Raw genomic sequence first — 13,085 nt, forward strand, 5'->3', positions numbered from 1 at the left:
GTTCTGAATTGTTATTATGTCTTTTCACAAGGTAGTTAAACGTGCCACAAATTGGTGTAAATGAAAATAATAATAATAATAATAATAATAATAATAATAATAATAATAATGCAAAATTCAATAAATATTACACAGGTAGATCTTGATTTAAATTATAAGTTAATTATGATTAAATGAAAGTACAATTAAATTAATATAATAAAATATAAAATGTGTTATTTTAGTTTCATAAAAATTCTCTTAAAATGTCTGCCAAATGAAAAAAAAAAGTAATTTAAAGTTAAAATAAATAAATAAATGAATAGAATAAATAGAATAAAATATAAAACACTTTACTATTCTAAATATTTTTTAAATTATTTTTTTCCAAGGTTTCCTGCACCAAAAACAACTGTAATTATTTTTTTTTTATAAAGCTTTGGTTAAAATGTCTGCCAAATGGATAAATGTAAAGTAAATGTAAAAATAAAATAAATCATAAAATATAAAATATATAAAAAAAAAATTATATAAAATATAAATTACTCTTTACTCTTCTGAATTGTTATTGTATCTTTTTACAAAGTGGTTAAAACTAATAATAATAATAATAATAATAATAATAAAATATACAAAATTAAATACATTTAAATTATAAAATTAAATATGACTAAATAAAAATTTTATTTAATTAATATAATAAACATAATATAAAATGCTATTTTATAAACTATATACTTTTTTCATGAAATTAAATTTTTATTTTATTGCAAGAAATGAAAGTGTGTTTTAATGCTTTTAATTAACTATAATAACCCTAACTGTAGCTCATAAATCTTTTAAAATGTTTGCCAAATGAAAAAATCTAACATAAAGGTTCAAATAAATATGATAAAATAAAATAAAAAGATAAATAATAAAGTATAAAACACTTTACTCTTCTGGATGTATCTTCTGTAGGTTTCCTGCACCAAAAACAAATGTGATTTATTTTTTCATGACCTTATTTTGGATCACTAACTCTAACTAGTAGTAGTATTAGTGATTGCCGATTGTAGTTAAATGCTAGAGATTTGCTGGACTGTCGGGCGTTTCCATGTGACGTTTTATGGATGAACGTGTTTGTGCATTAATGACGTTGGTCTCGGTTCTCATCTCAGCTTTATTTAATTAGAAAGATGCTGAAATGGCCTTGAGGATAACGAGGAACGAGTGTAATTGCGCTCAGTGCTTGTCGATTAACTCTTAATTAGGGCCGGGCCACGGCACATGCGGAGGAGCATCGCTCAAACACACACCTTTATCCTGTGGATATTCTCAAAAACAGACACCTGGCAGCCGAAAATGGACAAAAACGCTGCTGTGCATCTGATTCTATCATTGTTTGATTACTCTCACATGCTCTCGTTTGTTTTTATTGGCATCTCAAAAATGATTTACGTTGCTGAAGCGTTTGTAGTTTGGCTGCGTACGAGCAAAATAAAAGGACGAAAATAAGTATTAGTAAAACAGCACTTATTTAAAGTAATATTAACAAATAATATTAAACAAATTAATAATATTAAATAAAATAATATTTACTATTTAATAAAATTTAATATTTAAATAAAATACAATGTGATTTAAAATAATAAGATAAAAAATAAGTAGAAAATATTAAATACGTAAGAATAAAATAAAAGTATTAATATAACTCATTAAGTACAATTTAAAATATATATATATATGAAAAATAAAAAAGTAAATTACTAAAAAATAAAAAATGTAATATATATTTATTATTGTAAAAGTAAAAAAATCAGATACAATTAAAAACTAATGAATTAAACTACATTAAATTAACAATAATTATATAAAATAAATCATTTAAATAAAAAATGCATGCCAGTATCATGGGTATCATCAAAATTAATAAATGTGATATGAATGAAAAAATGAATGCAATAAAATAAAATAAATAAAGTTTTGCTATAAAAAAATAAAATGATAAAGTAAAATAAATCAAATAGGATTTAATAAAATAAATTAACAAATTCAATAAAATACAATTAAGTAAAATAAAAATCAATACAATGCAATAACATAAATAAAGTTTTGCTCTAAAAATAATAAATACAATTATAAAATAAAATAAGTCAAATAAGATTGAATAAAATAGATTAATAAAAAAAATGCAATATAATAAAAAATGATTAAAATAAACTTTGGTTAAAACATTGATAACAAAATTGATAAATTTGATATGAATGAATGAATAAATAAATACAGTGCAATAAAATAAAGTTTTGCTCTAAATATAATTTAAAAAAAATTATAAAGTAAAATAAATCAAATAAGATTTAATAAAATAAATAAAAAATTCAATAAAATACAATTAAATAAAATAAAAAATGATTAAAATAAACTTTGGTTAAAACATTGATAACTAAATTAATAAATGTGATTATGAATAAATGAATAAATAAATATAATGCAATAAAATAAATAAAAATAAAATTATAAAGTAAAATAAATAATGAAAAAAGATTCAATAAAATAAATAAAAAATAATAAAATAAATTAAGTTAGATTAGCAAAATATATTTGATATATAAATATATTATACATGATGCTAGGTAACACCAAAGTCATGGGCTTGATTACCAAGGAAAGCATAAAATTATAAAATGTATACCATTGAATGTAATAAAAATTAATTTGGATAGAATATCTGTTAGATGGATAAATGCAATGTAAAAGTTAAAATAAAGTAAGAAAGAAACAGAATAAAATGCATCCTAATCTAAGAATTGGGCACACAGGAGTAACACTGATGGTTTGTGTCTCTCAGATGCAGACAGACAGGACGCCATAAACCTGTTCCTGCAGGTTTTCCAGCCGTCGGAGTCGAAGCCTCACCTCTGGGAACTGCCTACAGATTTCTACCTTCACCACAGTGACACCATGATCCTCCCACACCAGCGGCACAGGTCTGACACATTTAACGCTTACTGCTGTCTGAACATCAGCCTGTGCTGAGCTTTCTCTGGAGACTTTAACAGACGAGGAAAAAATATGAACAAAACAGATGCTTCTGACAAGGATTTAAAATCTGCAGGCTATTTTTGAAGAATCAACAGTCATAACTTAAGATTTTTCAACTAAACCCATTCCATATCTGATCACAAACTTCTTATGTATGAACAAATGTGAAAATCGAAGTTTTGAATATTAGCTTTTAATACTGCATTTAACCCTTTTTATTAATTGTTTTTAAAAAAAAAAACATAAAATAGTCATAACCTAATATTTTTCAAAAATAAAACCATATTGTTTCTGATCAGCAACATTTTATTAATTATTTTTATTAAGTTTTATTATTTAATAATTATATTAATTATATTAATAATTATAGTTTATTAAGTTTTACATGTTATTAGAGCAATTACCTTTTTTATTTATAAAAATAGAGTAATTCTTTGAAATGCAAAATTACACTAAAAAAACTGATGCAAAATATAAATATATTTTCTTCAATCCTGATGAGAAATTTTATTTGAATATTTCATTGTATGAAATTTCTAAGAACATATAAACTGAGAATTACCAGTATTAACCGCATTAAAATGAATGGATTTTAATTAATTCCTTTGAATTTATATGAATCATTTGATTCAGATCTGCACTTTGGTGTGGTTTTGCGAATCATTTGATTAAGATCGGGATTTCGGAGTGAGTTCGCGAATCATTTGATCAGAACTTTGCGTATCACAAATAATTTGATTCAGATCAGAACTTCAGAGGGTGAATTGGAAATCATTTGATTCAGATCTGCAAATTCAGGTTTGTGAATCATCTGATTCAGATTGGGTCTTCTGAGTGGGTTTGCGAATCATTTCACGGATTGAATGATTTGTGATTCATGCTCCGATTCCTGGTCTGAAATGATAGTTCGCGAATCATTATTAAGATCGGGACTTCTTAGCATGGATCACAAATTATTTGATTCAGAGCGGAACTTAAGAGTGGGTTCGCAAATCTTTTTTTCTGTTTTTCTTTTTTTTAAATAAACATAAAAAAACAACATTCCTTTGAATTTATAACTCATGAATATAAGCTAAATTCATTAGAATTTATATTTGAATTTATAACTCTTGATTTATGAAATAAATTAATTTACTTGCATAAACTTTCACTTTCAGATGAAAAAAAGTGATCAATTTTTCATGCTGCAATGGTTTGTCAAAAATTCAGTCCAGAAGTGTGTGAGATATGGAGAAAAGGCTAAACATATTTTTTGACACTGATATCACTCCATAGAACAATTGTTTTTGACACTGAAGGTGCTCCATACACACCTATAAGTCAAAATGACCCGAACGTGAAAATATGTTTATATCTCTAAAAGAAATAATTGCAAAAAATCTGAAAAAAGTGCATTTTGAGGCTTTTAAAGAATTTGCAAAGTTTTGTTGCTTTACTAAATACTATGCATTTTCATTAGAATTCATATTTGTATTTATAACTCATGATTTATTAAATAAATTAATTTACTTGCATAAACTTTCACTTTCAGATAAAAAAGTGATACATTTTTTATGCTGCAATTGTTCGTCAAAAATTCAGGCTAGATGTGTAAGATATGGAGAAAAGGCTAAATATACAGTATTTTTTTGACACTGATATAACTCCATAGAATAACTAGTTTTTGACACTAATGATCCTCCATACACACTTATAGGTCAAAATGACCCGAACGTGAAACATTTTTTAAATGGCTATATCTCTAAATAAAAGAATTGCAAAAAATCTGAAAAAAATAAATTATGTGTATTTTGAGGCTTTTAAAGATTTTGTAATGTTTTGTTGCTTTACTAAAAACTATGCTTTTTCATTAGAATTCATTTATTAATATTTGTATTTATAACTCATGATTTATGAAATAAATTTATTTCATTTGCATAAAATTTCACTTTTTAGATAAAAAAAAAAAGTGATCACTTTTTCCTCCTGCGATGGTTCGTCAAAAAGTCAGTCCAAAGGTGTGTGAGATACGGAGAAAAGGCTAAATATTTTTTACATTTTTTTGACACTGATATCACTCCATAGAATAATTGTTTTTGACAGTAATGATGCTCCATACACACCTATAGGACAAAATGACCCGAACATGAAACATTTTTTAAATGGTCATATCTCTAAATAAAATAATTGCAAAAAATCTGAAAAAAAAAGTATATTTTTAGTCTTTTAAAGCCTTTGCAAAGTTTTGTTGCTTTACTAAAAACTATGCATTTTCATTAGAATTCATTTATTAATATTTATATTTATAACTCATGATTTATGAAATAAATTCATTTTATTTGCATATAATTTAATAAAAAAATCATCACTTTTTCGTCCTGCAATGGTTCGTCAAAATTTCAGTCCGTAAGTGTGTGAAACATGGAGAAAAAGCTACATATTTCAAAAAAAAAAAAAATTGACACTGATATCACTCCATAGAATAATTGTTTTTGGCACTAATGGTGCTCTATACACACCTATAGTTCAAAATGACCCAAACTTTAAACATATTTTAAATGGGTATATCTCTAAAAACATAATTGCAAAAAAAAATCTTGAAAAAAATGTGTATTTTGAGGCTTTTAAATAATTTACAAAGTTTTGTTGCCTTACTGAAAACTATGCATTTTCATTAGAATTTATATTTGTATTTATAACTCATGATTTATGAAATAAATTAATTTTGCTTGCACAAATTTTCACTTTCAGATAAAAAAGTGAAACATTTTTCATGCTGCAATGGTTTGTAAAAATTCAGTCTAGATGTGTAAGATATGGAGAAAAGGCTAAATATTAGTAAGTATTTTACAAAAGGTTTTTTTTGACACTGATATAACGCCATAGAATAATTGCTTTTGACACTAATGCTGCTCCATACACGCCCATGGGTCAGAATGACCTGAATGTGATATATTTTTTAAAATGGTTATATCTCTGAAAGATTATGTATATTTTGAGGCTATTAAAGAATATGCAAAGTTTTGTTGCCTTACTAAAAACTATGCATTTTATAGAAATTTTCATATATCTCATCTGGGTCAAAATGACCTGAATGCATTATGAAGGTAAGAAGACATGATGAAACATATACGATCAACCACTTAGAGAAGTAATAGCACACTTAAGTAGAGTATGAGCACTAATACTAGTGATGTTTGCTTTAGTGAACACTACGAACAGCTACCGGTTGGCGTTTTATCATGTAAACATCAAAATGGTTTTCCGCCTCATTTCATTCACTGCCTCCTTCATTCAAATTGTCTACAGCTTCCAGTTTCTGTCCGTCTGGAGTTTGTGTTTTTTTTCTTTTATTGCTGTGATGTTAAAAAAGTGTTTATGCGGTCCGTGACCCACTTTGTTGTCTTCCAGTCGTCCGCTCGGCACGTGGCTTTGTGATGCGGCTTGCATAATGGCAAAAACGCCAGTCGACGTGACAAAGACTGATGCTTCCATTATTATCAGACACAAAACGAAACGAAATGAGAGGAATCTGACCTGCTTAGGAAAATTGTACTGTCAAATAGTCTCTGAAAAATAAGGACAAATAGGACGTTCACGTTAGCATGTGTTTCTGTTCCGTTCATCGATCACCAGGACAGTTTGATCATACATGTCCCAAAAAAACTTGTTACCAGAATCCTGTTTAATGTGGATGTGTTTGTTTTTCTCTGCAGTTACACACACTGGTGGACTGACGGAGTGCTGACGTTCCTGCCGTTACCGTATGATGAAGGTGATCGCTTTACACATCCATAAAGACCGATTTGAGAGACGTGAGCTTACATATTAACCACAAACACTGAGCCGAAGCAGCTGTCATATCAGTCAACGTCTTCATGAGTCGCCGATTCACGTGCAACACTTCTCTTTCACCTTTTTACAAGTTCACAAGTTTATTTTCTATTTAGACGCCTCCAGAGCTTAAAGTTGTTTAAAAATTAAAGTGTCTGGGAGCAATATTCAGTGGTGTACAATTTAGTAGAGATGCGATGACATGTCCTACTAAATTGTTCCTGGAAATAATTTTGATCAAACAATTAAATATATGTAAATGCAGCCACTGTTGTTGTAATTTTGGCCACATCTAAAATAGGTCATACCACTGATATTACACGAGAAGTGAACATATGTATAAGGTAGCCGAAATGTTTTAAACAAAAGCGGAGGAACAGACAAACCGAATCAGTCTGAGTGAGTCATTTACGCAGGAACCGCTCCGATTGATTCAAACTTGTGATTTCGATCATTCAGTTCAAGCGATTCATTAGCAAAAAACAATGAAAAGAGCCATTCATTTTCGAATTTCGACATCGCCTTCAAATCGCGTATCACAAATCATTTGATACTGATCAGGGCTTCAGAGCAGAATCGCGAATCGTTTGATTCAGATCGGCACTTTGGTGCGGGTTCGCGGATCATTTGAGTCAGATCAGGACTTTGATTCGGGTCGTGAATCATTTGATCGGAACTTCGCGTATTGCGAATCATTTGATTCAGATCGGCTCTTTGGTGCGGGTTTGCGAATCATTTGAGTCAGATTGGGGCTTTACCTGCATCCCATTGTGCATAATATCCATCCTAAGTTCTGTGTGATAGTAGTAATTTTCAATACTATTTAGGGCAGATAGGGTGGATAGTATGGACCCAGGGCTTGGTGCGGATTCGCGAATCATTTGATCGGAACGTCGCGTATCGCGAATCATTTTATTCAGATGGGCTCTTTGGTGCGGGTTCGCGAATCATTTGAGTCAGATTGCTCTTTGGTGTGGGTTTGCAAATCATTTCATCCAGATCGGCTCATTTTGGTGCGGGTTTGCCAATCATTTGATCGGAACTCCGCGCATCGCAAATCATTTGATTCAGATCGGCTCTGTGGTGTGGGATCACAAATCATTTGAGTCAGATCGGGACTTGGTGCGGGTCAGCGAATCATTTGATCGGAACTTCGCTTATAGCGAATCATTTGATTAAGATCAGCTCTTTGGTATGGGATCGTGAATCATTTGAGTCAGATCGGGACTTTGGTGCGGGTCAGCGAATCATTTGATCGGAACTTCGCTTATAGCGAATTATTTGACTCAGATCAGCTCTTTGGTACGGGTTCGCGAATCATTTATTAGGAACTTCGCGTATCACGATTCATTTCATCCAAATCGGCTCATTGGTGCGGGTTCACGAATCATTTGATTCAAATCGTGACTTTGGTGCGGGTTTGCGAATCATTTGATTCAATTTGGCTCTTTGGTGCGGTTTCACAAATCATTTGATTCAGATCTGCACTTTGTTGCGGGTTCGCGACTCATTTGATTCTGAGTGGGTTTGCAAATCATTTCGTGAATTGAATGATTCGCAATGAGTCCTGATCTGAAATAATGGTTCGCGAATCATTTGATTCAGAACAGGACTTCTTTCTTTTTTATTAAATATTAGAAAGCATCAAAACATAAAGGCAGTACAGTTATAAAAACAAAACAAAGGTAAAAGAAAGTATACACTAATGCAGGTCATTTAATAAAATTAATCGTGGTTTTACTATAGTAAAAGTGTAGTAACCATGTTTTTTGTATAAACAGTTTTACTACAAATACCAGAGTTAAACTGTGGTTCATGTAGCAAAACCATGGCTAATTTGTGGTCATCTTGGTTTAAAAATAGTAAGCATATTTGAATTTTTTTTTTTTAAGAAACCAGTTAATTTTCCTAAGGGATGTGTTGCCAGTTTAAAAAAAAAAGTAAAAAAAAAAAAAAAAAATTAAATTTATTAAAAATAAAAAAGTAAAATTGAGCTAGCAGGAAACAAATTAAATTAACATTAAATGATGACTGGAGTTTAAACCAACAAAAAAATGTTCATAACCTGTTATCTACTGACAAGTACTGCATGTTCAAATATGGTTATAAAAATGTTATAAAATGCTAAAATGTATTTACTATGAGAAAAAAACAATGTGGGTTAATTAAAATAACCTCACGGCCAGTACTGTATGTCAAGTATGTCTTGGTGAGCTCCAGTCAAACTGTGAGCTGCTGGTAGCCCGTGAGAAACGTGTTGAAGACCCTGAACTGAAGCTGTGAATGTTCTGAATGTGATTGTCTGTTTCAGCTCAATGTGAGAAAAACCGGAGGAAGGTGACGGTGAAGCGTGTGAATCGATATGACGAGAGCATCGACATCTACACAGAGTTCTTCAAACCGTACGAACTCACCTCATTCGACGACACGTTCAGCATCGGCATGACCAATTCTGCAAGGTCAGCGTCGACACACGAACACAAAAGCACACTTCTCAACATATGTTTGTCCTGCTGTTAGAGGAAAAAATATATTTAAATATTTATATAATTAATTTGTTAAATTAATTTAAATATTTTTGTATATATTGAAGTAAATAATAAGAAATTTATTTATTTGATTATGTAAATATCAATTTGAATATTTAAATTAACATAAACATAACATAAATGCTAATCATGCTAACAACATGCCAGTAACTTGGTAATAATGCTAGCAACGTGCTAGTAACATGCTAATCATGATAGAAACATGCTAGCAACATGCTAGTAACATGCTAATCGTGCTAGCAACATGTTAGTAACATGCTAATCATGTTAGAAACATCCTAGCAACATGCTAATCGTGCTAGCAACATGCTATTAACATGCTAATCATGTTAGAAACATGCTAGCAACATGTTAGTAACATGCTAATCGTGCTAGCAACATGCTAGTAACATGCTAATCATGTTAGAAACAAGCTAACAACATGCTAGTAGTATGTTAATCATGCTAGCAACGTGCTAGTAACATGCTAATCATGTTAGAAACAAGCTAACATGCTAGTAACATGCTAATCGTGCTAGCACCGTGCTAGTTACATGCTAATCATGTTAGAAACATGCTAGCAACATGCTAGTAACATGCTAATTGTGCTAGCAACATGCTAGTAACATGTTAATCATGTTAGAAACAAGCTAACAATATGCTAGTAACATGCTAATCGTGCTAGTAACATGCTAATCATGTTAGAAACATGCTAGCAACATGCTAGTAACATGCTAATCGTGCTAGCAACATGTTAGTAACATGCTAATCATGTTAGCAACATGCTAATCCTGCTAGCAACATGCTATTAACATGCTAATCATGTTAGAAACATGCTAGCAACATGTTAGTAACATGCTAATCGTGTTAGCAACATGCTAGTAACATGCTAATCATGTTAGAAACAAGCTAACAACATATTAGTAGTATGCTAATCGTGCTAGCAACGTGCTAGTAACATGCTAGTCATGTTAGAAACAAGCTAACATGCTAGTAACATGCTAATCGTGCTAGCACCGTGCTAGTTACATGCTAATCATGTTAGAAACATGCTAGCAACATGCTAGTAACATGTTAATTGTGCTAGCAACATGCTAGTAACATGTTAATCATGTTAGAAACAAGCTAACAACATGTTAGTAACATGCTAATCGTGTTAGTAAATTCTAATCATGTTAGAAACATGCTAGCAACATGCTAGTAACATGCTAATCGTGCTAGCAACATGTTAGTAACATGTCAATCATGTTAGAAACATGCTAACAACATGTTAGTAACTTGCTAATCGTGCTAGCAACATGCTAGTAACATGCTAATAATGTTAGAAACAAGCTAACAACATGCTAGTAACATGCTAATCATGTTAGAAACAAGCTAACAACATGCTAGTAACATGCTAATCATGTTAGAAAAAACAAGCTAGCAACATGCTAGTAACATGCTAATCATGTTAGAAACAAGCTAACAACATGCTAGTAACATGCTAATCGTGCTAGCAACATGCTACTAATATGCTAATCATGTTAGAAACATGTTAACAAAAAGCCAGTAACATGTTAGTCATGTTAAAAACATGCTAGTAACATGCTAAATATGCATGAAACATGCTATCAACATGCTAATCATGCTAACAACATGCCAGTAACTTGGTAATCATGCTACCAATGTGTTAGTTACAAGCTAATCATGTTAGAAACATGTTAACAACATGTTAGTAACATTCTAATCGTGCTAGCAACATGCTAGTAACATGCTAATCATATTAGAAACATGCTAGTACCATGCTAATCATGCTAGTACCATGCTAATCATGCTAGCAACATGCCAATCATGTTAACAACATGCTAGTAATATGCTAATCATGTTAGAAACATGTTAACAACAAGCTAGGAACATGTTAGCCATGTTACAAACATGCTAATCATGCGCGAAACATGCTAGTAACTTGTTAATCATGCTAACAGCATTCTAGTAACTTGCAAATTATGCTACCAACATGCTAATCGTGCTAACAACATTGTAATCAGCCTATAAAAACATGTTAACATGTTACATTAAATCATGTAAGCAATGTGTTAAATCATGCTAGCTGCTTTCATACTTTTACAACTGCTTCAAACTTTCAGGCTAGGCTTTCTCAAGACAACTTAAAGTTTGTTCTCAAACTTTACTCATCTAGTTTATTTATGTATGTATATTTCAGTAAATACTTAATACTTAAATTGCTTATATTGTCCTCATTTGTAAGTTGCTTTGGATAACTGCTGAAAAAGTATTAAATGTAAATTTTAAATATTAAAATAAAATGCTCATTTATGTGAATGGTTATTAATTTAAATATTTCATTAAAGTCTTTATGTGACTACAGGTTTGAGTAAATTTTCATTTAAATATTTACAAAAACATTCATGCAAATGAATATTAAAGTAAGTAGTTTATGTATGCATTTATTAAAAAGCATCTTATATAGTGTGATATCTGTGAGTAAAATATTTGTTGTGATCTTCAGTGAGTAGCATGTATGTTGGTGTGGTCTGTGCTTGTGTTTTGGCTCTGGGTCGTTCAGTTCCTGAAGCAGTGCTTTATTTCAGTCATAACCGTATGAAAGCCGTCCGTTTCAGGCGTGTTTGATTAGCGTTTACAGTGTCGTCCGTCTCCTGTTGTCTCTTTGCCGGGCTTCAGCTGCTCTCATATTTATTGCTCTCGTTTTATCATCACGTCTCACCGGATGAGTGTGTGCCAATCCGGCCGGTAGTTTGCCTCATTTTCATAAAGACAAATGTGCCGTTTACTTGATGTGCTCAAATCAGACGAGTACGCACGTGCATGAGTTACTCATGTTTTTGTGCACAGCGTTGACACATTCAGAAAAAGGTACAAATTCAAAAATAAGTAAAAAAAACAAAACAAAAAAAAAGAAATCTTTTAAAATAAATGTGCACTTATCCTGAAACATGCATTAAGAAATTAATGTTTTATTCAATTTAACAACTTTAATTTAAAAATTTTTTTTAAATTGAAATATGTCTGTAATTATATATTATTTCCTTCAAAATTTTCAGAGCTCAATTTTCACATTAAAAAATCCATTTTGATGTATTACATTCTTAAATAAAGGACAGAAAACATAATATGTAGGGACCCTTATTTTTTCTCAAATGTAGCTTTTTTTCCCAAATTATATATATTTTTAATATATTTAAAATTTCCTGAATTCAATTTTAATGGTCACATTCAATTTTATTAATTGAAAAAATATATTTAATTGAAATCATGACACATACAAAATTTAAAAATGCCTTATTAAAAGTTTGACCAAAGGAAAAAAAAGGGAAAAAAAATTCATGGCCACATGAAATCTGTATTTCCTAAGTTCCATTTAATTTTTTCCATAATTTGATGTTTTCCATTTTAATTTCTCTGCATTTTATTGGTTTAAATACATTTTAATAATCAAAATGCATGTTTAATCAGTTGAATTTATAAACCTTTAACAGTGTAATAATTTATTGATTGTCTTTTTTCTAATAGTTTTTTTTTTTTTTTTGCATTTACAGGGCCCTATGAAATCTTGCATTTTTCCAGAAATTCTGTTTAAAATGTAATTAAATGAAAAATAAAAATACAATCAAATTTAAAATCTTTGTGAACAAAGTGCACCACAACAGAGGTTTACTGTTATATTCAAACTTGTAAAATCTTAATAATAAATAAACCATATTAAATTTTAATAATAAAATA

The 13,085-nt window shown here is 30.1% G+C and overlaps 1 protein-coding gene across 2 annotated transcripts in view; it reads left to right on the plus strand.

Annotated features, from left to right (window-relative positions):
* The window catches only part of fig4a (FIG4 phosphoinositide 5-phosphatase a), a 95,529-nt gene that overhangs the window by 51,094 nt on the left and 31,350 nt on the right, over positions 1–13,085 (plus strand). For both annotated transcript variants that reach the window (XM_051137997.1, XM_051137998.1), the window contains exons 17-19: positions 2,810–2,948; positions 6,699–6,757; positions 9,128–9,275. In XM_051137997.1, the coding sequence (XP_050993954.1) occupies positions 2,810–2,948; positions 6,699–6,757; positions 9,128–9,275 (346 nt within the window). The remainder of the gene's footprint in view (positions 1–2,809; positions 2,949–6,698; positions 6,758–9,127; positions 9,276–13,085) is intronic.

The sequence above is a fragment of the Labeo rohita genome, chromosome 20, assembly GCF_022985175.1.
Source record: "Labeo rohita strain BAU-BD-2019 chromosome 20, IGBB_LRoh.1.0, whole genome shotgun sequence".
Lineage (NCBI taxonomy): Eukaryota > Metazoa > Chordata > Actinopteri > Cypriniformes > Cyprinidae > Labeo > Labeo rohita.